Consider the following 27548-nt stretch of genomic DNA (forward strand, 5'->3'; position numbering starts at 1 on the left):
TCAGCTGCTGTGACTTATACATCCACCTCCGACCTAAACAAGTCCTTATCTTGTAACAGCAGACATTCATCACTACACTCCAGTGGAGAAGTTCCTCATTCCTCATGTCCATCCATCCATCTTACTGTGCTGCAATGTGCACTCATAGAAAAAACTAATGTGGGCGGCTGTAGCTCAGTCCATAGGGGTCTCAGCTTAGGAACCCCGAGTTATGGACCAAGAAAGCGGACTGGCAGCTGCAGAGATGCCAGTTTGCTTCCAGGGCACTGCCGAGGCACTGCCGAGGTGCCGTCACACACTGATCTTCACCTCTGTTACTGTGTTGCGGTGCTTTGTTATATTGTTTCTTGTTTTTTATCATATTTATCCTGTTGTTCTTTGTCTCGTTTAAAGGTTCGAAGCGCTCATGTGTTCGAACCGGACGGCGCATGCGCAGATGACGCGTCCTCTGTGCCAGCTGACAACAGCAGCCTGAGGTAGAGGAGGAGGAGGAGGAAGATGATGGCAGACTGTGAAAGTATCGAAGAGGTGGCTGTGATCGGCAACACCGACATCACGCCAGCGGAGTCAGAGAACAACGCCATAAACACGGTACTGCCCTGAGTGGCGCCGCAGTCTGCGAAGTTTGACGAAGCTGTTTAAAGTTCGTCCAGCAGGCCGAAGTTAGCCCGCAGGAGTCGAAGCTTCGGACACTTAAAGCTGTTCACGCTCATTTAATCGTTCGTAAAGTTCAATATAATTATGTATGTGCAGTATGACGTCAAAGTTGCAACACACGTTCATGCCGCCATTTGTTATGATTGTTTTCAGCTAGTTTGAAAACTTTGCTGCTAGCGTTTGCAAACTTTGTTGCTAGCCTTAGCCTGCTAGCTAGTTTCCGTCCTCATAGGGGCTTTAAAGTAAGTGGAGCCCGATGCTATGCTATTCCAGCGGCTTCCGCGCCGGGTTGAACAAGGAAAAGCATACACAATTAATCGAATTGTTTGAAGCAAGTTAACTTTTTACGTGGGTTTAGCTTCCCCGGTTGTCTGGTCTTGTGATTCTGTTTACTGCTGAATTGCTTAATGACACTGAATGCACCTCTGGGTTCAGCTTCCTCCATCAGGCTGACACGCACGCACACACACACACACACACACACACACACACACACACACACACACACACACACACTCCCCGAGTCTGATCTGCTGCTTTATTTTCCATGATGCTCGTCACCCGTCATTCTGTGTAGATGGTGGAAAGAGGGACAGCTCTGTTGAGAAAAATGGACATAAATGTGGCAGAAGCGGAGAAGAGAACGGGGAAGAACACAGTGAACATGCAGGAAACCTACACTGTCTACCTCATAGAGACACGGTAAGAACGACAACCATCTGCTGATAACCACAGAGACGGTTGAGGTCTGTTTCCATGCTGATTAATGAGTTATGTTGACGGATGTTGCATGTTAAAGTGAGATGGTGTATGTTCAAAGCTTTTTGTCTTTATGGAAATCCTTTATCCTGATGTCTGGCTGAACCTCGTTGCTTTATAATTGAATGTGATCTGGACTAGTATGACTTCATCTACAATTCTCTAACGTTTGCCTTTCTGATCTGTCTGCAGGCCGGCTGAGGCCGTACCAGAGGGCGGTGTGCCAGCCACGCCCGACTTTCTGTGGAGACGATACAGCGAGTTTGAGCTGCTGAGAACATACCTCCTGGTCACGTACCCCTGCATCATCATCCCTCCACTCCCAGAGAAAAGGGTGAGTGACGCACAAGCAGGGTGGAATGTTTACTTCATTGAGATGGAGCACAGATAACAGAATATGATCCACCTGAGTATTAACATTTTTGTTTTTATAACCTGGGTTGCGTCCCCCTGTAGGCGGAGTTTGTGTGGCACAAGCTGTCGGCAGACAACCTGGACCCAGACTTTGTGGAGCGACGGAGGGTCGGGCTGGAGAACTTCCTTTTCCGCGTTGCATCGCACCCAGTCCTCTCCACGGACGACATCTTCTTAGTGTTTCTCACTGAGGTTAGCACTTTGTGTGTGTGTGTGTGTGTGTGTGTGTGTGTGTGTGTGTGTGTGTGTGTGTGTGTGTGTGTGTGTGTGTGTGTGTGTGTGTGTGTGTGTGTGTGTGTGTGTGTGTGTGTGTGTGTCTACAGGTCATCGAAGTACAGAACATTAAAACCACGGTGTGTAAGCAGGTAGAACTCTTTTGAAGTGTGTGTGTCTTACCACATAGTGCTGATTTGCTGCTGACCTCATCGTTATCTAGAAGAAAGAGGAAGTTATTGCTGGCGTTGTGACTTTCCAGAGTCGTAGGAGTATAAACTGCTGTGCTGGGCTTTGGCATTTCATAAGCCATCAATATGAGCTCCCTGCTTCATGTTTCGTCTTCTACTAAAAGCAACACACACACACACACACACACACACACACACACACACACACACACACACACACACACACACACACACACACACACACACACACACACACACACACACACACACACACACACACACACACACACCAGCACAGCCCCGTGTGTTGTGTTGTTCTGCCGCAGTGCTGTTTGTCTGAGTGCCTCCTGTGCTGAACACTGAAACCTCACCCTCTGTCTTTATGTCATGTGTCCTCAGGAGAAAGGATGGAGGGAAGCGGTTTTGGATACGGGCTTCCAAGACAAGGTTTGCATTTAGTGGCCTTTCATCTCTTTGGTACACACACACACACACACACACACACACACACACACACACACACACACACACACACACACACACACACACACACACACACACACACACATTAAGATTTTTAACAAGTTTCAGTTGATTTCTGTGGATCGCATTTGTCAGGGATCTTTTTCTCTCCGATTGTTGCTACCAAGGAAACCTGTAGTACACCGTCACATGCTGAACTGCCTGAGTGACAGTAAAACTACATTTAAGTGCTGCTGTTAGTGTTTCTAATGGCAGCTTTCATAGATTCTCATGTATGCAAAGTGAAACATCATGATTTATGGTCCATTGTTCTTTGCTCTTAGTGCGTACGTGTGTGTGTGTCTGTGTGTGTTTCCTAACAGGTTGACTCGAGATTAAAGTCTTTGAGTGCCATGTTCAGAGTGAAGAACCCTGACAAGTAGGTGTAGATGCACATTCTGGTCCCCTGACGCCTGGCAGACACACACACACACACACACACACACACACACACACACACACACACACACACACACACACACACACACAGTGTGTAAGTGTAATCACCTCCTTGTGTGTCCTCCAGGCGCTTCACTGCAGTGAAACAGTACAGTGACGAGCTGAACGCCGTCATATCTCAGCTCCTCAGGGTGCGAGTGGTGAGTGAGTTTTGGCACCTGGACAAACGCACACATTACCTATATTTAACTCCTTGTTGCCATGGTTTATGGTTTTGCATATTTCTGTAACGGTCACTGTCCCTATTAGTCTAACCGTCATGTATACAAATATGTTTAAATATTCAGTCCAGTGTTTGAATTTGAGTCTTGACCACATCACCCTGTGCAGCTGGAGTACAGGAGCTTTTGTTTGTGTGTTTTGTAATGACTGATTTAATTTCATATCCTAGAAAGTTGCAGACCGACTGTATGGAGTCTACAAGGTCCATGGTAACTACGGCAAAGTCTTCAGGTGAGACACAGTTACACATTCATGCTCCCCTCAGTCTCTTAAGGGTCTCAATGTTTGGTTCCCACCTGGCACACGGTGTACAGAGACACGGGAGAGGGAGGCAGCTTAGTAAGGAGTCATGTTGTACTCTGTGTCTGGGCCAGATAGACCGGTGCGTGTTTGACATTGTTTTGTGAATCTTCTGAGTGTTAGTGATGATTCAGTGTTTTTGTGTCGGGCAGTGAGTGGAGTGCAATAGAGAAGGAGATGGGAGACGGACTGCAGAGTGCTGGACACCACATGGACACGTAAGGACACAGGACATTCACTAATGGTTCCTACTCACACATCTTACACACACATGTTTCTAATACTGCTCAGGGGAGATGAGACCCAGCCTTTGATTGACAAGTCACAAGGTCTGAGAGTCTTGGAACATGCCTGTCTTGACTTGTGTCATGGCTGTCACACACACACACACAAAGCATGTTTTTGTTCCCATGTTCCCTGTGCGTGTGTTCACAGGTATGCTGCTTCGATAGACGACATTCTAGAGGAGGAAGAACATTACGCAGACCACCTTAAAGAATACCTCTTCTACACCGACGCTGTCCGGTGTGTGTTTGAATATGTAGAATCAGAACCAACTGTTTGGGTCAAACAAACAAACCAAAGTTTTATGTGTGTGTGTGTCTGTGTCTAAAGGTCAGTGTGTAGGAAGCATGAGTTGGTCCAGTATGACCTTGAGACGGCAGCACACGAACTGGCCAGTAAGAAAGTACAGAAGGAGGAGCTGGCTACAGGGGTAACACACACACACACACACACACACACACACACACACACACACACACACACACACACACACACACACTCACACTTCACACACACACACTTCACACACACACACTTCACACACACACACACACACTCAGTAATGTCTCCCTGTTGCACAAGAAATTTGACTGTGTGTGTGTGTGTGTGCGTGTAGACGGTGCGTGTGTTCTCTCTGAAGGGGATGACCAGTAAATTGTTTGGTCAGGAGAGCCAGGAGCAGAGGGAGAACAAGGTGGCGGCCCTGGAGCAAAGCATCCAGGAGAGCGAGGAGATGCTGAAAGAGAAGAACACAGAGAGCCAGTATGTCCCTGAATCAACCAATCAACGATGCTCCTTCTTCTGCACAACTTCCTGTCTTCCCTCGCTCCCTAAACACATTTCACTTCACCTCTTCACCTCTTCACCTCTTCTATCCCAGCATTCACCACAAACCTTCAGACCAAACTTCAGCCAAGCGTCCCATTTTAGGTTTTACAATGTCACCCATTTATCCAGCGGGGGGCAGTATAACACACACTACGTACACGGTTTACCTGACAGCTGGATCGCTTGCATTTGGCGACATCAGCCTCAGCTTTGGTGACACACACAGTAATTGATGGTGTGTGTGTGTTTGTGTTCTGTCTTTAGAGAGTTTTTGCGAACAGCCTGGGAAGACATAGAACGCTTTAAGGATCAGCGAGACAGAGACTTACGTGAGGCGCTAATCAGCTATGCCATTATGCAGATCAGCATGTGTAAGAAGGTAAGAGGTGTATGTGTGTGTGTGTGTGTGTCTGTCTGCGTGCGTGCGTGTGTTTTGAGTGCCCTTGCATTGCCAAAGCGTCTAAATTGTTGTTTGCATTGCTGAGCCGTGTCCGTCATTGTGTCACCGTCACAGGGAATCCAGGTGTGGTCCAACGCCAAGGAGTGTTTCAACAAAATGTGAGACTTCTTCCAGCCCGTCGCTTTTCTCCCGTCGCCCTGCCCACCAGCCCGTCACGTCGCTCAGACCAGGACCGTACCAGCCCATCCTTGTTTCGGTAGTTTGTGTGCTGCTCTGAATGGAAAGCCGCCCCGCCCCGCCCGCCTGCCCACACACCAAACCGCCGCCACCGCCGTCTGGCCCGCACACAATTAGCACCATTGTGGTTGAAGTTGGGAATCTTACAGAGAAGCAAAGTGGATCCATGCCTCATAAATCCAGGTGTCTTAGCTGGAGAGTGTTGCATCAGATACTTAGAGAGTGGGAACGCTTCTGCGTTGTTGCCACAACAATAAGTTTATGTTATCCCCTGCTTGTCTCAAGCAAAGGAAGACACAGCAGAGTCCCACTTAATACGAGAAGCAGCTTTCATTCCTTTAGTGAGAGAAAGTCAAACACGATATTTAACTGAAAGAAAAAAACACAAATTAAAGGAGAACTACCGATCTGCCTTTTGCTTTGGTTCAATGCCGATTCAGCACTCGGCTGTTATCAAACATGTGTGCCTTAACTGCAGGAAATCAGTCAACTTTGCTTCAAAATAAATACTATAATGTGTCCATGCGAGAGGTTTGAAAAGTCTATAAGACTATAAGAGTAGTGGGACAGAGTAATGGGACAGACCGCAGGCCTCTAAGAACTGATGGAAATGTGCAATGAAGTCCAAAGTGTACAGTGACAAATTATTCATGAAGCCATTCTACATTTCCTATCTTTCCCTTACGTTAAAGCCTTTATGCTGTGATTATTGATAATAGAATGCTTACCAAAGTGTGTATATGATAGAGATTATTGGCAGGGAGAGGATGTTTGTGCTGGATGCTGTTGAGTTTATTTTTTGTGCCAAAACCCATAAAATCTACCAGAGTTTTATTTGTCACTGAACTCTTAATTGTAATTATGTTGAAGGACGCTCACACAAGCTGCCTGATCCAAGCCTCACACCTGGAGAGCAGTAGTCCATCGTTTGTTGTGGTTTGTGTGTGTGTGTGTGTGCGAGCTTGTACAGACCAGAGGTTAGTTTGAACCTCGGTGCCTTATACTGTTCAGGTGCCACGCCCCTTTTTCTGTGTCGTCTCACCGTACTGAAATAATTCCAGACTGTTGTTTTTTTTAAGAAGATTACTAAGGGGAAATTGTTTTGTTTGTTTTAATCATTGTGCCAAGACACTAATAAATTTGTTTTTTAAATTTATTTCAAAGCTGATTGATTTGTTTTATTGATCGGTACACATGAAGAGAGAGAGAGAGAGAGAATAGAGAGAGAATCAAAGTAAGTGAGGTAGTCTGCTGGCCTGGCTCGATGTGAAGATGAAGGAGAGAAAGAATGAAAGAGAAGAAGCTCTCTGTTGTGGTTGTGATCTTGCTGACACACACACACACACCAATCCTGACAGTTTGGGGCCGATGCCGTCTTGACGCAGCAGCTTGTGGCAAGTGGCAGAGATTTAGTGTGAGTGAACAGAGAGCAGTGAGGCCTGACGTTCTGAACCTGACACACACCTGTAACCTAAGAGTGCTGACTCGGCTCCCGCACATACCATAATGTTTTGAATCCAAACCCGGCTGGAATGCCTCTGTGGGTAGAAGAATGTAATTAAGTCCTAATCATAATGTTTATCTCAGCCAGGTAGGATACTTTGAAACGCAATCTTCAGCTCAGATTCGACCAAAACAATGAATGAATTGAATACTTGATCACTATGGAAGTACTCTTATAAACTCACTGAATGTTTATCTGGGTGATACCATGTAAACAAGTGGCCCTGAAACATAGTGACCTTGTGCTTGTTTACTGTAGTAAAGTCGAGAACATAGAATGGAAGTGCTGAGTGTGTACACAGGACATGTTGGTGTGTTTTCACTATAGAAATGTGATTTACATCTAAAGAATTGAAGCAGTTTATTTTGCGGAAAGGTCTAGGTTTCTATTCAGTTTGTTCCTGTGTAATGAATCTCATCTGTCGTCTGATCTACCACCAGGGGGCGCTTCATGTGACAGCGGCGGAACAAGGACCGCGGTTTGAGAACCACAGTGACAGCAGATATGTCACTTATTAATGAATATGTCAGTGTTGAATACTGGCAGAAAACATCCTTATAACATAGATGTATTTTGGTTGAAAACGAGCTGTTAGTCACTAAAGCAGCAAGTGATGGATCAATCTGTATGACCACTACAGGTAATGACGTCATCGCCTATTTTCGGTCCAGTTCAGAGGAATAACCGAAGAAAGGTTTGACTGTAAATGTGACATTGAAGTGTGTGATCTCTCTTCAGACGGCAGGACGTGGATACATTCTACCACCTCTAATTCAAATTTAAGTATTGCCATTTCCTCCAGCCCGGGGCTATATATATAACACACGATCATACACACACGCACACACACACAGACAGAAGCTGATTGCGTTCTTAATTGCTTTCATAAACCTTGCAGAGAAACAAAGGGGGTAAACCGCGTTTGATCAGGAGCGACTGGAACTTTCCTGCCGGCGTCTCGTCGTCTCACGTGACGAGCATTTTTAAAAAAAGAAGGGAAAAAAAAGAATGAATGAAGGTTTCAAACTGCCAACCTTTATTCACGTAACGCGCGTGAATGAAGCGGAAACCGGCCCCGAAACAGTCATCCGACAAACACGAAAAAAAGGTGAGATCCTGCCTTAATCTCGCTGTTACCACCCAGTCGCGTCCCTGTCTGTCTATCTGCCTGTCTGCCTCCCTCCCTCCCTGTCTGTCTGTCTGTGGAAGGAGAGACCCGCCCACCTTAATAAAGACTGGACTTTCTCTGCCAATCCAGACAAAAGGGGTGGACGACAGATCCGAGCCGAGCATCTGAGCACCTTGGAGACGCCCGGGGTTTGGAACGCAGACACACAGACCGTCACACTCACGTTCACCTGTAACCTCCGCGCTCGTTAATTGTCTGCTCCTTTCTGGAAGACAGAAGCAAATAGTGTGTGCACCGGTTCATTCGCAGCCAGAACACCGTGTTCCCATGATGTCATACCTGTGGATTCTGATATTAGGAAGCCTGCTGGCTGGAAGCGCCAAGGCAGAAGGTAACCATTGATTTATTCCCACTCAATTCTGTGTTTGTCCATATGCACTAATGCTTCATCTGCATGTGTGTATCTATCTATCTATCTATCTATCTATCTATCTATCTATCTATCTATCTATCTATCTATCTATCTATCTATCTATCTATCTATCTATCTATCTATCTCTTTCCTTCTTTCTGTCTGCCTCCTTGTCCACATATTCATGTTTAATCTGTTTGCCTGATTGAATAAAGAGGTTGATGTGTTTTCTGTGATCTGTCCTTTGTGGCTTTGGCCCCAGAGGGGTGTGGTGGACCCGTTGACCCCACACAAGTCCTTCTCTCTCTCCCTCTTCCTCTCCTTTACCCCCTCCTTCCCTCCTTTTTCTATCTGTCCATTTGATCCCCCGTTGCTCAATTTCCTCCCCTCCCTTCTTTTTCTTTCCTCCCCATATCTCTCATCCTCCATCTTTTGCTCCCGCGCTCTCTCTCTCTCTTTTTTTTTCTTCCTCTGCCATGGGCCCCTGCCTTTCCCTGCAGCACATGCAATGATTTCAGATTGTTGAACTATGCAATGAAAGTCAGTGGGAACATAGAAGAGGAGGAGGAGGAGGAGGAGGCGATCATGCTGGCATTGGTGCACAGAGAGAGACTGAAAAAGAGAGAGAAGACTTAAAAAAAGAGAGAAATGTAGCTCATTAGGAGAGAGAGAGAGAGAGAGAGAGAGAGAGAGAGAGAGAGAACGAGAGAGCGAGAGGTAGAGAGAGAGAGAGAGAACATGAGTCAACAAGGGAGTCTCACACTCACACACACACACACTCAGGTGATCGAGCCTTCACTCAACTACTAAGCACTTTTGTCTGAACGTGTCCATTAGGTGTTCCAACATAAAACTCTTTGAATAACTTCAATCAACAAACTAAACGGTCATATTGACAAATCAGCTTAGAGCAGGTAACAGTGTGAGTGTGTGTGTGTGTGTGTGTGTGTGTGGAGGGCGTGTGCTGGAAGTGTCGCTCATTATGCTGAGTAATATTTTATCAAAGAGGCAACCTGTGACTCATCCCAGTCAAGCGTATGCATGAAGAGACATTAGGAATAAAAGCAGCTTATGTAACTGTAATGTAACGAGACCAAAGGAGGCGCTCAGGATACAATGCATGCTGGGAGATATGGTAATAAACCAACAGGGAACACCTAGTGAGACGTTCAATCAACTCAAAGCAAGAGTTAGGATTAGAGGAGGTGAATTGTGTTGTTCTGCAGGCAGGTTTCAGACAAATGTGTGTGTTGATTTAGATTAAAAAGATAAACGTCGGCTTTAAATGGCATTAAGAGATTTAGTGATGAGTCATGCTTATGCTAACAAAGGTTCACTTTAACGTCGCTGCGCTTGGATAGCATCTGATGTGATCTCACTCTACCGGTTCACTTCTTTCTTATCAGGCCAAACACAGGAGAGGAACTACTGCACACACACACTCGCACACACACTTTCTTCTTCTCCTTCCTCCTCTCGTTTCCCACACACCTAATGGATGTTGCAATGTGGTGGAGGAGTTCCGTGTTGGTGTGTTTGTGTCGTTGGCTTGTTTGCATTCATTTGAATCTGTGTGTGTATGTGTGCGCGTGTGTGTGCACTCAGACTTAGATGCGGAGTGCGAGGTCATTTGCTTTGTGCATGGAGTGCATAAGCTATAGAAAGGAAGCGTAGGGAGTGCCTCAGTAACCAGATCCAGCTCCAGCTGTAGACAACACCCAACAACACAACCAGTTTCAGCACCTCTCTTTCCCTCAGGGCCCCCAGCATCTGTGTGCGAGTGTGTGTGTGGGGAGGGTGTACCCTATATACATTTACTGTACAGATGGGAGTATGGAGGTGCCTCATTAATGTGTGAGCCAGGGCTTTAGAAGAAGTCAGCTATAGTGGGGAGTGAGTGAGTGTGTGTGTGAGTGTGTGTGTGTCTGATAGGCAGATGAAAGATCAAAAAGCTGTATGAGGTGTGCAAAGTGTGTGTGTGTACAGTCTGTGCAGTGTACTGTACTACAAACACACATAAATCACTCCTTTGGAGGGCAGATGAAACTCTGTGTGTCTATGTGTGTGTGTTTGTGTGTGTGTGTGTGTGTGTGTGTGTGTGAGTGTGTGTTCCTATGGGGGCAGCTTTAAGGTGTGTATGATTGGGGGTAAACAGAGCAGTTTCTGCCCCACAAACAGACAATAGAGCCATACCAGGGAGAACAGTGTGTTCTTGAGGTGCTGCCGTATCACCTGGCACACACACACACACACACGCACACACACGCACACACACTCACACACAGAGTACTGTTACAGGGCAAGGCTTGGTTACCAGCTGCCCCCCCCTCCCCACACACACACATGTGCGTGCATGCATTTGTTAGTCATCCCGCCCCACACAGACGATCTTATACACTCATAGCAGGAACTAGGAGGTAATTGCAGTTCCTCTCCCATTATCACTGATAACATGCATCACACTCCCCAAATATGTGTGTGATATGCAAGCAACACACACACACAACTACACACACACCCTTAATGTACAAAACAATAAGGTTTACTTAGATACAGACTGACTCTTTCTGTGTCATTACTCACTTTATAATCAAACAGTGATTCTAGTGACACATATTTATAACTGATCATCTTTCTTATGTCACATTGTCCCCCATCCATCCATCCATCCATCCATCACTCTACATGTATCTATATGTGATGGGAGGAAGTTTCCCACATGTTTTCGTTCTGGTTTGACTTCGGAGTTTCCTCTGGGAGCCCGGTGCAGTTTAACTCTGTACATGCTGTACCGTCCCACACTGTGACACGCAACTATGTCGGAGAGTGGCTGATGAGTCATCGGCCTCGGGGGGAACAAGTGGCAGAGGAACAGAGAGGCAGGGTGGGAGGGCGAGAGAACCGGAGGAAAAAAGGGGGGAGACAGACTGATAGACACAAAGAGAGGAAGGGAGGGAGAGAGAGAGAGAGAGAGAGAGAGAGGGTGGGATGTGCAGTAATTTGTTTTACTGCTCCACTAATGCAAACCAGGAGAGTCCTTACTCTTACAGCATGTGTGTGTGTGTGTGTGTGTGTGTGTGTGAATGCGAGCATGTATGGGAACTTGTACTACATGTGCACGTGTGTGTAGTTGTGTGCGTGTAAACACGTGCACACGTACAGAATTGGGGTGGGGTGAACCATTTTTATGAGATCATGTGCATGCCTGTGTGTCATGTATGTGTGCGAGTCCCTTTGTATGTAAATGTGTTGGTGTGTGACCGTTGGTGAGTGGGTGGGGTGGTGGGGGGGGGTTGTGGGTGTGTGTGTGTGTGTGTGTTTTAGCAGAGGCAGTTAAAAGGAGGAAGTGGCAAAAGATGGGAACAGAATGTTCTATCGAGTGGCAACAAAGAGAGTTTAGATAGAGGGGTTGGCACGTGCATACACACACACACACACACACACACACACACACAGATCTAAAGGGGCTTCATGAGAGACACATACTTAACGCACACATGTTCTTGTCAGCTTGAACACGTGAGGTACAGTATAGACATCAATGGCCGCCTCGGGGACCCCAGTGACCCTCAACAACATCTCACTCCTATTTAATGTAGAACTGTTGAGGCACACAAACATCCAAACTAGTCGGAAGAACGTGACGCTTGATCTCCCCCAGATGAATATGTAAATCATGTGAATATCATAGTTATCAAACACACACACACATACACACACCCACACACACACACACACACACAGAGACACACAGAACAAATTCAAACTGAGAATGTGAAGACAAGCAAACAATCAATCCAGTTTGGCTGTTAAAGTGTTAGAGGTTAAAGGTAAAAGAGTAGGACAGCATTATTTGACACACACTTATGAAAGGTTTGATATGGTTTGTTTTGGTGTGTTGTGTGTTTTTCCTTGAGATTTACAAGTCAAATGAGTGTGAATGCGAGTATCGGCCATCAGGCGAGCTCAGTTCCAGCTTATTACCTCAGAGCTGCTTTATCACGCTGCCATCTGGAGTGTGTGATGGAGACGGTGATTGTAAAGGCAGACAGAAACAAAGACGACCAAAACACACACACACACACACACACACGCACACACACACGCACACACACACACACACTCTGGTGCGCGCGTTTGTTCACAAACTGTCACCATGGCTCAATAGGAACTGAAGAGTTTTCTCTGGAAGGACAACCTTTCAAACTGAAACAGACAGAAACACTTGTATGAAAGCACACACACACACACACACACACACACACACACACACACACACTGTACTACAGGTGTGTAAAGCGTGGAGGTGTCAGTGCACAGAAAATTTACAGTGTGATGGAAAATTTCCGCTGTCTCCTGATCTTTGCCCGCTCGACCCCTCCAGGCTTCTCTGACTCAGATACAATCTGACTTGGCAAACTCTAAGATCTTCTTTAATCCTGGCTTGGGAACAAACTTTTCCTAAAGATAGGAATTGTTTGTTGGAAACATTGCGAAAGAGCAACAGACAGCACACACACATTGACATTTTGCACGATATTGATATTTGAAATGTTCTGCTCCAGATGAACCAGCATCAGGGTCCAGCACAGGTTGCTGTTTCAGCTCCTAACACACAACAGGGGAATGTCACAGCCCTGGCTCACACACTCACACTTACACACGCATGTACATGCCACATGTGGGATGGCAAACACACACTCTTTGTATTTTCTCATTAGTGTGGAGCTGCAATGCCAGAACTGAGGTCAAAGCTTCATATGATGTGAAGGTGAGTCGGAGATGACCGATGCCTCCGCTCGTCCAACTGTGGCACCAGCTTCAACATCAGGCACCAATCAGGCCTGACCAGGGCTCTGTGTGTGTGTGTGTGTGTGTGTGTGTGTGTGTGTGTGTGTGTGTGTGTGTGTGTGTGTGTGTGTGTGTGTGTGTGTGTGTGTGCGTGTGCGTGTGCGCGTGTGTGTGTGTGATATTCATGTAGGACAAATCCACAACCTTTTTAACGATCATTCACACATGATTTTAAATGTTAGCAGATGCATTACGCAACGTCATGTTCTGTTGCCTATGGTTACACTAATCACTACCAGTCTTGTATTTGGTTCTATTGTTTGGTTTGTATTTGTTCTGCTTGATTTAATTGTAAAAAGTACAGCATGGAAAGTATTGGTCAACAGAACAAAGAGACTGTGATCTGTGTCATGTGATGTTTGTCCCTGTGAGACGCTCACTGAGACTCGGCGTCATCATGTTTGTCTTCTTTCTGCATTTCAAAAGGAAAGTTATATTTATGGAAGGAGCGGGACATCAGCACAGGGCCTTCCTTTCTTTCTCCCTTTGAAATCGATCCGTCCCAGTAGTCGAGGCTTCACTGCAAGTGCTCTGTTATTTCACTGCTTCTTCCCTCACACTTCTTCTCTCTTCACGTGTTCAGATGACGCCACTCCGCCCGCGGCGTCGACAGCTCCTCCGGCAGCGGCCCCCGAAGCCACTACAGCCGCACCGCATGTCGAAAACGAATCCGCACCAGAAGGCAAGCCAGAGGAGAAGGTAGCTGAACATGGAAAAGAGGTGAGGGGCCGGAATGCTGTTCGTCTCCATGTTTTAATATCGACTTAGTCTCAACAAGGCTTTACTGTTCCTGTTACTTGGCGTACACAGGCCTGCAGCTCTGAAATGTGCAGGATTGTACATTGTGTTTGTGCAGATTTGATGATTAAAGAGACTCATGATCATTTGGTCCAACGTGAACTTCAAAGACAGTCCAGTCAGCTAACGTTTACATAACATAACAAGGTGTTATAATGAAGCATAATGATCCCTGTGGGCTTTACAGGCTTTATGCATCTGGAAGTTCTCTAACTAAGGAATTGTTGGAGATTTGGAATTAAGTCTGGAAACATGACTTTATTTTTGTAATTTCACGGACTTAAATCCTTGTCTTGGCTACAGGAAGCAGCAACAGTGGCACCCGTGGCTGCAACAGAAGCTCCCCCTGCTGCCCCTGCTGCCTCTGTTGCCCCTGCTGCCCCGGAGACCCCAGCGCCTAAAGCGGTTGAGACCCCCGCCCCAGAAAAGAAAGAGGAGGTCACTCCTGCACCAGCAGTAGCAACAGAAGGTGATCTAAGACCAAATATGCTCATTTAAACTCAAAATGAGCTCAACATGCTTATTCCTATTGTATAGCTTTGTGTACCTGCATAATAGAACCTGACCTTTGGGGACGATGTTGATATTCACTCACTCAAAATCAAATCAGCAGTTTCTATTGAACGTGATGCTTCTGTATCAGTTGTGTGATAAATCACAATGTTGAGTGAACACAATGTCCTTCCTCTCTAGTTCAGACACTATTGTTGGTGCTTCCACTTTTTTCAGCGTTGCTTCTTCATTTCTTTATCCTTGTTCAAAGGTTTTGCATGGCAAATTTCAGTGCTAACTTGTAACTTCCTGTTTGTGTGACTCCTGTCCAGTGCCTGCAGCTCATCCAGAGGCCCCCAAACCAGAGCACCCAGCTGCCACAGAGCAACCTACCTCAAGCAAGCCTGAGGTCAGTGAAGTCTTGTGACATGCTGCATTTACTCTTGGTTCTCTTTGACTAAACGCTTGTGAGAACTCTGTCCGTCCCTCCGGCCACGCCCCATTTGCAGCAAACTAGACTTTCAGCGATTTGGGATTTTTCAAAAAACAGTTTGGTCCAATTTAGATAACAGTTGTTTGTTTTTCTTTTGATATTTGTTACTGTTCTGAAACAATTACTTGCCACAGTTGAGTGGGCGTGGCTCATTCTACAAAAAAGAGCCGTGTCTCATGAATGAAGTTGTCCATTGTCAAAAACAAACTCCACAACAGTGACATTTTATCTCGAAACTCACAAGACATTCGGGGGGGGAGGCATCTCTCTCATTGCAATTTGAGTTTAAATGTGTTATGCTGTTTGCCGACATATTTGAATTCTTCTTCATGCATTTTAATAGCCTGCACCTGAAGCGGCGGCGACACCAGAGGCGAAGCCAGCTGAAGCAGCGGCTCCTGCTGCTGAAAAGGAAACAACAGCTCCTGTCGCAGTTGCAGAAGCCACAACTCCAGCGTCTGAGATCAAACCAGTGGTTCATCCTGCAGAAACCGCAGCTCCAGTAGTAGAAACAGAACCAGAGGCTCCAGCTGCTGAGACAGCGGCACCAGTGGTACCAGTGGCAACAGAGGCCCCAGTGGCACCAGCGACAACAGAGGCCCCAGCGGCACCAATAGAACCAGTGGTACCAGTGGTTGCGTCAACAGATGCACCCGTCAAAGCAGAGGCTCCAAAAGCTGACGAGCAACCGAGTGAAGCCACAGAAGCCCCAGTAGCAGTGATTGAAACCAAAGTGGAGGTCGAGAATGCTTCCCCTCCTGGTGAGCTCAAACACAACACACACACACACACACACACAAACATACTCACACATATCCAGCATAGAAATCAGGGTCCAGGCTTGTGCATCACTACTTCAGTCTGGATTTCCAACCAGCATCATTCTCCCTGCATGTTGTGTTCATGACACTGATCCAGAAGGAGGCAGCAGGTCGATGTATAGAAACCTGTCATGTGCTATAAGGTACAGCACATGTTTGTATACTGTAGGCGTGTGTCTGCTTGAGGAACATACTGCGAATGTGGTATCGATGAGCTCACCTCTCTAACATGGTTGCTAACCGTTTTTGTACAGTTGGAAAGAGTGCTCAAACCTGTTTAGGCTAAAAACGGCGTGTTCTGCCCCCTCTGCTCGGGTACAGGATGTTCTGTTTTAGGATTTTATGTTATGTCAAAATAAAGGTACCCTTTCATGTCACAGGCATGTCACTTTTAACTGTATCCAAAGCAGATAACAGAGCAATTTTAAAAAACGAACATTTTAATAAACTTACTCCCAAATTCCTCCCTTGAAGATTCTAATACTTTTTGTAATTGATTGAGTTTGATCTTAATTTCATCCCAAAACGTTGGAGTTGTGTTGTAGAAAATGTTATAAAAAAATGATTTGGAGATATTTCAAGAAAAAGTAAAAGTAATATGAGAATAAAGTTATAATATGTTTGAGAAACACAGAAGGTTAAAGTGAATAAAGAGGTAATGTTAGTATATTTATTTTGCAACATTTTGAGCGGTATTCAGTGTTATTCCACATGTGACCCTATAACAATGACCCTGCTCTGTAGCATGTACATGTATATGTTCTCAGTAAACATGAGTCCAGTGACCATGACTCAGTGAGCTACAGGAACACTGTGATCTTTCCCTGGCTGTGCTGGCATGCAGCCAGCTTGTCTTATATGATAGTACCCTGTCATCACTGAAGATGCATGTAGCAGTGTGTTATGTAAACTAATAATGATTGACAGCATGGCTTCCTGTAGAGAGGGAGATGAATGTCTGGAACACTGCTCATGCAGAACCGTAGGGGTTTCGCCAGACGTTCAGCTTTGCCAGTTGTAATTTCAGTTCAATGTTCAAACATGATTCTGTTGTCGCCTTCATCTACAGTTGCAGCTGCTCCAGTGGCCCCAAAACAAGAAGGCCCTGCAGGTAAATATAACCTTTCATTCAGTGAGTCATCAGGAGTGGCATCAGTTTCCCATCTTTATCTTATTCTATTCCTGTTATTCCTCCAGATTCTGCCGTCCAATGCAGTCTGACTCTTGCACAGGCGATCACATATAATAGTTCATTCCCTGTCTGTTGATTTATCCGAGGAATTCTCAGCAGTGCTTTTACTAAAGAGCCGGGTGTGGCTTAGGCGGGACACGTTTGCCAAAGAAGGTGTCTTCCATGTGATATTTGTCGAGGGAATTCTCTCACGGTGGTGACAAGAGAGGAGAAATTGAAGGAGAGGATCACGGAAGGTGAGGAGGGAAAAGTGCCAGAGAGGCGGAAGCACGAGAGGAAAGGAGAGAAGACAGAGGAAAGGAGAGAAGACATAGAAAAGGAGAGAAGGCAGGAAAGGTAGAGGAGAGGATAAAGAAGACAGGATGGACACGGTGAAGACTGTAATGCATAAACTGGCATTACTGCTGTGTTCCATTTTCAAATGTGCTTTACATTACTTTCTCTCCTCTCTGACAAACAGCGTCTTGCCCTTTGTAGATGAAAGAATAAAGCAGCAATAAAGCATAATGATTCCTCCGAGGTTCTGTCAGCCATTTAATCATTCACTGAAGCGAAGGTGCCACACCCAGACCAAAACTTTGTACAATGAATGAATCACTTGGGATTACACATAATGAATATAGCCGTATGGTAACGTGATATATTATTCTGCGAGATAACATCTGCTCATCTAAGTCAGCATTAGTTCATGCGATCACTGTCACACCCTGGCAGCTTACAGTGTTTCAGAGAGTTTATTGAGACTGGACGGTTCAGGTCACGGCTACAGGACGCTGTGATGTCATGACTTAGAGGCTCTTCTTCCATATTGTTTTGTGCCTGGTCTCCCTGCAGGGCGGGACGAGGGACAGGAGAATTTGCCTGCCGGGCTCAGTACTGAACTCTGTCTGTTTTTACTTGGCAGAAACTCCGAAAGAACCCGAGGTGGACGCAAAGCCCGGAAAGGGCCGCAGTCTGGGATCTGCAGGTTAGTAGAGACGCTTTACCAACATCATTTATTACTGAAATGTGTGTTTAGGGCTACAACACCAGAGTTTTGTATGTCTGTGTGTGTGTGTACATGTGTGTGTGTGTGTGTATTAAATGTACACTAGGAGCTTTCAGACCAATGATTAGCGTTACTTTGCATCAAGAACTTTAAAGATGATGTAAAAGAGAGAACCTGACATGTGACAGCTACGTCCTGTCCACAACACAAACACGCCTAATGTTCAGGCAAGATGTTTGCTGTTGTCTAACATCAACAACAAGGACATGACCAAGCGTCTCACACTGATCCTTTGTGCCGGCCAGCCTGTCATGATACCATCTGTCCTGTCTTACCACTGCTAAATGCTGGGGAGCATTAGGAAGTGTGTGTAGTTCCTGAAACACACTGGTTCCTGGGTGCGTGATCAGCGCTCCATAAGCCCAGAGACGGTGGACTTCATCTCACCTTTGTCCTTGTCCCCGTCTAGGTACGAACAGTTGTCAAAATGGAACTCTCCCCATCTCCCCAGACATTCTATTGTAATTGGCAGCGGTGTTTATGCTTAGTAGGTTAATCCTGCAGAAACTGGCCCCGGGCCATGAGTGAGTCATCATGATGGGAGCAGATTATTGGCTGTAGTCTGGTTTCAAACCCACAAGATCACTCCAGCACCATGCGCTCTCTGCCACCCTGCAGTTTCCCTAAGCTGTGCCTCCTAAACTGCAGGTTACAGACCATTTTTAAGTGAATTTCCACATTGCAGGAATGCTGCTTTGCTGTAATGGGCCCCTAGTCTCATGACAAAAGAGACAATTTACTCATTTTGCAATAGTTGTGAGAGGTTAACCAAACTTTGCTAAGAGGCTTTTTGACAGAAAACAGGGAAGACGAGTCGACCGAGGCAGCTTTGACTCTTTACTCCTCTCCTCCCATGTGAAATGTGACTCAGCTCGGCGGCTGAAATCATTATAATCCAGTGAGAGGACCTCCGCCACGCCTCTGTTATTAGAGGCTTTATCAAGTCTAGGCAGGTACGGCCATGATGTCACAGGCAGATTCAGACATGCAGCATCCAGGCAGATAAGCAGCTTGTTTGCATGGAGATCCTGCTGAAGATCAAAGGGAAACGTATGGCGGTAGTGTGTGTGTGTGCGTGTGTCTGTGGTATTATAAAAATGTGTGTGTGTGTGCATGTGTGTGTGTATATGTCCTGAAGGAGATGTTTATATGTGAGGCTCCAGACCGGTTAGGACAGAAACTCTAGAACCCTTAATGCCTCAAGGTATAAACTACTACAAAGACATTCACTCTCTCCCCCTCTCTCTCTCGCTCTCTCTCGCTCTCTCTTGCTCTCTCGCTCTCTCTCGCTCTCACTCTCTCTTTCTCTCGCTCTCTCTTGCGCTCTCTCACTCTCTCTCTCTCCCTCTCTCTCTCTCTCTCTCTCTCTCTCTCTCTCTCTCTCTCTCTCTCTGACTCTCACTCTCTCTCTATAACACATCCTCATAATGGCTTTTCTCTCTCTCTTTTGTTCTCTCCACAGCTCACACCTCTGAGTCCACAGGAGGGGGTAAGGCTCTTTAATGTGTCAGTCAAAACATACAACACAACATCATTCATTCAACACAAACACCACAGAAGAAGGCGGAAAGCTCCTCTCCCGTATTGTTTTCCTGTTGAGAAAACATTTCGGATGGCCGTCTAGAGCAGACACGCCACATCTGTCTCACGCACAGACTTTTTGCAATTATTTCCCAACCAAAGTGACATTTGCACTTTATTAAGTTTCATTTGTAATATTCTGCGTGACAGGCCGACACAAACAAAGATGCAAGTTTGTGCCTGTTTGTTTGTTTTTAACTGGATCAATGAGTCACAGTGTTGTTTGGTGTTGTCAGGTGGCTTCAGTTGTGTTTGCGTGTTTGTGTGTTTGTGCACATCATAGTCATGTGATGATGATTCATGTCACTCGTGGTGAATTTCAGTCTTTTGTTTGTGTTTCTAACAGATGGAACCACAGAGGCCAGCGGTGAGCTCTTCTTCTCTTCTCTCTCTCTGATTTGAACCCTGCCGCACACACACACACACACGCTCACACACATACACACACTCACCACCCTGCAGACATCGGTGCAGACCTGCCGTATAAGCGCGTCCCTTGTGCTTCTCCCTTATTGTGTGTCACCGTGTGTTGTTGCTACATACATGCACCTTTTTTATATACATATGAAACATGCACACATACGCAAGATGTATTTGCATAATTTAAACTTTAACTTAAAGGTCACACATATCTGCACCAACGAACATCCAACAAGTCCAGACGTGTGCAGTACTTACGTGAATTTTTGGAGTTTTTGAGAAATCCTACAGACAGATTAGAGCTGAGAGAATGTTCAGCTCTATCTATAGGTGTGTGCGTGTGTGTGTGTGTGTGATCTCAGCTCTGTGACATGCAGCGCTGTAGGTGAATAGGGGCTGTGGCTGCTGAGCACAAAGTGTTCCCACAGAGTTCGCCCTCCGTTGAGCTCCTTATCTCTCATTTTATCACACATCTGTGGCAAAGCGTCCATACAACCTCTCCACACGTGACACACACACACCATCCCTGCATTGTGATCGCAGGCCTTTCGGCGCCGGCGTCTCTCTACCTTTTTGATTCCTGCTACTGACTCATTATATTCTGTTATTTACTCACGGCACCGTTGATATCCGTTGAGTGTATCACTTTAAATGAAGGATGAGTCCCTCTGTCTCTCTCTCTCTCTCTCTGCCTCGCCCGTGTTTCTCTCGCCCCTTTGGCTTCGTTATGCTCGCTGATTTACTCAACACTTTCAATCATTCACTCCACTCGCTGACTCATCCTTTCATCCTCTCACCCTCCCGCCTGTCTCTCACCCTCTCGTCTGTGTCTCACCCTCCCCGCCTGTCTCTCACCCTCCCGTCTCTCCCCCCCTCTCTTGGCACTCTCACCTCTGATGAAGTACTTATAACAACTAATGTGGGACGCTCTTACATCGCATCACTAATACTTCATGATAGTAATTACTTTTTATGTAGCTTTGATTCTTCACACAAAACAAACATCTTGCGGGTTAAAGCTCTTTAGAGTGGGGCTGTGTATGTAGAGGGAAAACAATTCATCTAATGCAAAACATAGAAACAATAAAACAGTCTAATAAAAGGATTTGAACCAATAAATAGATCCACGTTTAACAAGCGGTCACAGCCCATGAGCAGAACCTGTTTTGACTTAATGTTGACACACACGCGTTTGGATCTAGTCTTTTAAGTCTTCAACTTTTGTATTCGTCACCTTTTTGTTCATTATTATTGCCGTTTTTGTGTCGATGAAGCTCGTCTACTGTCGCTCCGAAACATTTGGCAGCCGCTGAATTTGACCATAAAACCGTTTCGCCCAGAATTGTTCAGTTTTGCCTCTGGTGATGTCGTTGGATTGTGTCGGGGAGTTTGTGTTTCTCGTTTAACTCCCCTCCAACACACACACCCACACACAACCACATACACACACACACACACTTTTGAACTCGGTGAAAGCTATGCGTGTGTGACAGGTGAAGGATGCAAACAAGCTTTTAACGACAGCTGTCATTGTAAACATTGCAGCTTAGATTTATGTGTTTTGTGTGTGTGTCCGTCCATTATGTTGGGTATGATTGGTATTCGGTTTATGCGGTGACACAGCAAGAAGACTATGCAGATCTGTGTCAGAGCTGTTGTCATAGTAACCGGGCTACAGGTGCAGAAAGGATCTCGCTGTGGCTGTGAATGCTTCTCACCGCTTAATTATGGGATAAAATGGGATCATACAATGCTGGAACATTCTCTCTCTCTCTCTCTCTCTCTCTCTCTCTCTCTCTCTCTCTCTCTCTCTCTCTCTCTCTCTCTCTCTCTCTCTCTTTCTCATCATTGTGTTTTTTGGTTTTGACAGAGAGCACTGGTGGAAGCGTGGTGGCAGTGGCTGTGATCGCCGTGGTTGTGGCCGCGGTGGGGTCCATCGCCGGATATTACAGCTTCCAGAGGAAGAAACTGTGTTTCAGCAAGAGAGAGGGTAAATTGCTCAACGCACAACTCATTACCAAACATTAATCACACCAAAGCACGCACAAGCACTTTTTCTACACCCTTCTCCTGTAAGGTTACGCCTCACAGAAGAGTCAATATTTAACTCCTTCTAAACTTAAATCCGTTGTGGAGTCTGAAGCCAGACGAGGAGTGTGAGGGAGTGTGTATGTGTGTGTGTCAAATTGTCTCAAAAGCACAAAATTTGGAAGTCAGCGATACTACTGAGATGAAGCCGACTCAGCTTTATCCTTTGAGTGGGTCGATTACAGTCAACACACACTCACGTTCTGCGTACTGATACTGCTGAATCGGCAAAGCTTTCATTTACAGTCAACACAAACAACAGGAAACAGTCATATTTAGACGCCGGACAGTTTTGTGTAATCGTCTAATTCGTAGCTTGTATTGTATGACGTTTTCAGTTGGAACATATTCAAATTAAAATTCCGTTTTGTTCATTAACCCTCTGGAAACGTCCCTGATAGACCAGTCAGTCTGAGTCATCAATGTAAATGATTCACCCTCAGTTGGATCTGTGATGTGTCACCTGCACCCACAGCCTGGAGCCGCTCCAGCCACAGAAACAGGAATATTAAACAGCTTTGATCCTGTAATGAATCGCACTGGTGATGATAAAATAAGAAATGAAATCCGAGAAATGTGTTATCACCTAAAATGCCCTGTAAGCGCTCTCGCTGCCTTGCTTAAGTAATGAGGATTTCAACAGCACATTAGCACAGTGCCAGTTAGTTGGGCCTTAAGGGACAAACGAAAGCGATGCCTCCCGACGAGTGGGGGAAAGCTTTTAATTAGCTAAACGCATGTGACCCTCAAACTGAAACTGATGAATCCATGTCTGCCTTTCTCTCTCTCTCTCTCTCTCTCTCTCTCTCTCTCTAGTCCCCGACCCAGAGGCTGGACGCAAAGCTGATGCAGCGGAGGGTCAGTCAGATCCTCAGGGTAAGGGAACGCACTGTGCACACACACACACACACACACATTAAAGAGATCTTTTGATGTGTTTTGATCGCCTGACCTTTCTATTCTCTCTGTCTTTTTTCAGTCCTCAGCAACCTGCTGAACTCTTCATAGACCAGCAACGATCACATGACTGCCTGGACCAACTACAGTCAAGCAAAGTGTCAATCTCACCGTTGTAGGCTCTACACACCTAGAGCTATATTACTGTGAGGCTTTGTGTGCGGCTGTGTGTATGTGTGTGTTTGTTTGACTGTGTGTGTGTGTGTGCGTGTGTGAATTTTAGTGCCTCTGTGCATAGGAGTTAGAGGAGTTAGAATATTAGACTTAGAGCAAATGTATGTGAACTGTAAGGGTTTATGATTGTGACAACATAGGAGGCCATGGAAACAGTGGTCAAACTTTCTACTTAAAAACAAATCCAAACGGTTAAGTGAACAAATAGTGTTTTCTCATAGTAGCCACAGAGAGATTTAATCTCTGATTGTTAAATATGACCATGAAATGGCTAAAACACTTTTAGAACTACCTTTTTTTAGTTTCTTGGTATGGTTACAGTCCAGTTACAGTAACACTGTGTGAATGTAAACCAGTGACAGATGTCGTCGTCGTAGAGGTCTCACTTTGTACTATATTCTTAAACGTCAACGTTGTTTTTCTATCATCATTTCAGCCATCAATTTAAGTGGATCATCCACAGTCAGTTAATTCAGTAAAGCCTTTTCTCTTTTCCACTATGGCGGTTTTTGCAATGGCTGCTGCTGTACCAAAGCAGGATAGATGCATAACACGGGGCTCCAATGACTGCCACTGTATCATTCTAGACTCTGGAGATGCTGTTATATGGTCCATTCTGTGTTTCGTGGGCCACTGATGTCACTGTATGTGTATGTTTATGTGTAAGTGCTTGTTGTGTATGTATGTGTGTGTGGGTGGGTGTGTGTGTGTGTGTTGATGGGTGACGGGGCTTAGTTAGTTGTGAATTGTCATGGGTGATTACCACTTCTCCTCTGTCAGTTGGTGGAATTACATTAAGATAAAACGAAAATGAAAAATTCAAAACGGAATTGTCTAAAATACAGGCGCCATTCTTATTCCTTAAAGCAGATCGAACTCGGTGAACAAGGTGTCAACTGATGAATTTTGTAGTTCATGAAATCATCTTTCTTACAAAATTGGCTGAGGTGAGCAGACGTGAGCTTTAGTCATTGTGGTGTACGGATGAATCCGACGTGAAACGCACAGCGAGCGATCATGACATTTAGTGACATACTGGATATTTGACATGGTTTTGCTTTTGTATATGTCGGTCTAGTTGTGATGCAGTAATTTCTCTATATAGTGCCTTACACTGACACAGCCTGGCCTGTTCAACCCACAGACACACAGCCAAAACAGCAGAGGGAAACTTGGACAAAATAGGAGATTACTAAGTTAAATATATAAAGAACTAATTCAAATATTCAATCAGTAGTTTGGAATACGTCAGCACATCAGTTTGACTTTACTCATTTCGTTTCCAAGACTAATATTTGCCTTTTATCCTCCTCCTTTGATTTGAGTGGTAAATGCCTCTTCGCTGGGCGTCTGTGTGGATGTGTTGGAACAGGCCCGTGATGTTGCAGTGTTCTTTTCGCTCGTATTCCACCATGTGACACACATGACTCACCTGTGATTTTTTGATATGACTCATTCAGCAGTGGTGCCTCCGATCCCACGCAGGTTGTCTTCAAACAACACGTGTTCGCTGTGGTATCTTGTGGTCATTGTTGTGAAACGCCCCAGAAGTGCAGTGCTATTGCATCAGAACACTCCAAACCCCAACTTTTCCCCGCTACCGTAGCACAGTAATAACTTTTGAATGTCTTTTCGTCGCCTTATTTCTCATGCCTTTGCAGTTTTGTACTTGCTCCTCCCCCTTTAAATGTTGAAATAGGGTCTTTAGAGGTTGCACGTTGCTGCAGTTTTAAGTAAAGTGCTCGTCGTGTGTAAAGCACCATATAGCTGCAATACAGGACAGAGGCTGTTGCTTAACAGTCTGGCCTCAAGATGAAAAATCTTAATAGTCTGTGATGTCGTGTATTGATAAACTCTACTGTATATACTGTGGGCTGGATGCTGGGCCAAAGCTCTGTGTGAAATCCCCTTTAAACTGTGATAGACTGGGCTCGTTTGGCACAGTGGAGCAAAGCAAGGGCGGTGAATCTGAACGGGCGCTCGCCTGTGCTACCTGCTGAATGTGAGCTGCAGATCAGGAGAAGGTTTCAGATTCACCGCCTCAAAACAGGAAAATCCACCATCAACTGCAGCACACCTGCCGCCACTGTGCTCTCTGAGAAATGCATTGATCCTGGTGTTCTCAGTCCCGTAGTACACGTGCACAACAGGAAACCCGTTAAAGCCTAAAGGACTGAATCTGTGCAAAGGAAACTGAAATTGAATCAAGGAAAAAATTTAAAAAAATAGGATTTGACAGCGAGATTCACAGAAAAGGTAGAATAGGTATTTGGGATTAATTGCACATTGAACAATCCTACATTTATCTTACAAAAATAAAATTAAAAAAACAGAGGGAGACACAAACCACTGGAGCTTGGTATCCACACAAGAATGTAACCAAGGGAATCATACTGTAGATGTGTTGGTTCCTGAAGTGCACTTCCTGGATAATGCTGGGGCATCAGTCATGGCACTGCCCAGTCCTGCCTTATGAGGAAAACAACAATATCATTAAGGGAAAAAAAAGAGAGATGGTTTTATTATCACATTCTCCGTGGGAGAAGCACTTTCCTATCTTGTATACTGTACATCTTGATTCATTAAACATATTTAGACAATTCATTTTTGACTTAGTATAGGACTCTTTCATTTTATTTAATTATTCTGTCCTTTGATTTTGTTTCCGAATTGTCATCTTGTCACTTGGCACTCGTGTTTTTGCTCTGGAATTGTGTAAATAATGTTTGAGGAGTCAATTAAAGAGTTTTTGTGGGAGTTGGTGTTTTGTCTCCCTACTGACATTTTGTGTGTGATGTAATTTCTTTCAACTCTACTATCACATGAAATTAGACACTTTAATTCAACTTTTGACAAAGATTTAATGACGTAGTTTAGCATTATTTGTATCCCAGGCTTATACTGGATGTGCCTTTTTTCTTTCTTTAATTTTTTTACTCACATTTATCCCAGCATGCATTGGTGTCAGTTTTCCCTGCTGTGTTTCTTTTGTTTTTGTTCTTTCTTTTAATGACTGATCCTGCATTTCTTTTGTCCTCTAAATGTCTCTGAAATCACTCTGAGTTGCCATTTATGTGTAGGAAAAGTGGTAAACAAATTTGTATATCCCAAATATTTGTATACATTTCTGCACTATTGGCAAGGTGTTGGAAACTTATTAAAGTTTAAGAACAATCAAAACGAAAATAGTTATGAATGATGCATCACAAGACATGACATGCAACGTCTCATTTGTCAGGGATTTGTAACAGCGAAACTCACTGGGTTGTTGTTGCTGTTTGACTGATTGATGGTGACAGTTAAGACACCTGAGGCCCTTAAGACGTGACACATGGGAACCTGATGTGATATGTGCTAACATTCATCTCATACTTGAACCTTTTAACCATAATTGTGAAGCAAACTAGAAGCCAGCGCTACAAATAGCTGCAGGTATGAGCGCCTGATAATGACTCATTAATGGAGCTGATTAGATTCCAACTTAATCTGACTAATGTCCAGTATGTGTCACAGCTGAAACGTTAAAGTTTGCTGTGTTGGAAAGCCTAAAACTAATATGACTATCAGCACCGCAACACAATCTGTTTAATCCCTCCCTGAAAAAAAAATTAAAAACTCCTCTTTTGATGAGAATATGGCTACGAACAGATAAAAACATGGAATAAGTTTACTTCCTACGATTGTTTTGGCATGATGAGCTGTGAAATAGTCGAAATGAAGCAGAAGGGAAGCAGAAACGTCCTGGGAATGTTATGCAACCTAAAACTCATATCCGTGCATTGTCATGAACAATGCACGGATGAACTTACAACGTGAATCTCTTGTTTTTTACGGCTTATTTTTGTTTTACAAGTGGCACGAAACATAAAACTGTGACCATCAGATCTCAGGTGTCAGACAAACTCCCTCACGTGGAGTTTAGTGAAGTTACAGCTACATTCAGCCACATCCCAGATTAAGCAAACTACCTTTGAACTTCAAAGTACTGTCTGTTACAGAACCACTTATTTATTCATTGGCACAAATATCTTAAAAGCCACACGATATTCAGTGCGGTCGCATTAATGTCGGCGTCATTAGCGTTAGTGCGACAATCAAATC

The 27548-nt window shown here is 44.9% G+C and overlaps 2 protein-coding genes across 2 annotated transcripts; both read left to right on the forward strand.

Annotated features, from left to right (window-relative positions):
- Nucleotides 1-428: 428 nt before the first annotated feature.
- Nucleotides 429-6643, forward strand: LOC143015853 (sorting nexin-4-like). The gene is made up of 14 exons (XM_076169960.1): nt 429-591; nt 1235-1359; nt 1609-1750; nt 1873-2022; nt 2634-2681; nt 3080-3135; nt 3283-3355; nt 3607-3668; nt 3890-3955; nt 4173-4262; nt 4353-4452; nt 4639-4784; nt 5115-5229; nt 5365-6643. The coding sequence occupies exons 1-14, from the start codon at nt 499-501 to the stop codon at nt 5410-5412; spliced, it is 1314 nt and encodes a 437-aa protein (XP_076026075.1). The 5' UTR covers nt 429-498; the 3' UTR covers nt 5413-6643.
- Nucleotides 6644-8232: 1589 nt separating this feature from the next.
- LOC143015786 (uncharacterized) lies at nt 8233-26230 on the forward strand. Its single transcript, XM_076169869.1, has 12 exons — nt 8233-8511; nt 13967-14103; nt 14485-14650; nt 15006-15082; nt 15510-15927; nt 17057-17098; nt 18084-18146; nt 19690-19716; nt 20155-20175; nt 22099-22218; nt 23133-23192; nt 23296-26230. Exons 1-12 carry the CDS (start codon nt 8448-8450, stop codon nt 23322-23324), a joined length of 1224 nt encoding a protein of 407 aa, XP_076025984.1. The 5' UTR covers nt 8233-8447; the 3' UTR covers nt 23325-26230.
- The last annotated feature ends 1318 nt before the right edge of the window (nt 26231-27548 follow it).

The sequence above is a fragment of the Genypterus blacodes genome, unplaced genomic scaffold (genome assembly GCF_046128005.1).
Source record: "Genypterus blacodes isolate CSIRO-AG114 ecotype Tasmania unplaced genomic scaffold, CSIRO-AGI_Gbla_v1 ptg000214l_1, whole genome shotgun sequence".
Lineage (NCBI taxonomy): Eukaryota > Metazoa > Chordata > Actinopteri > Ophidiiformes > Ophidiidae > Genypterus > Genypterus blacodes.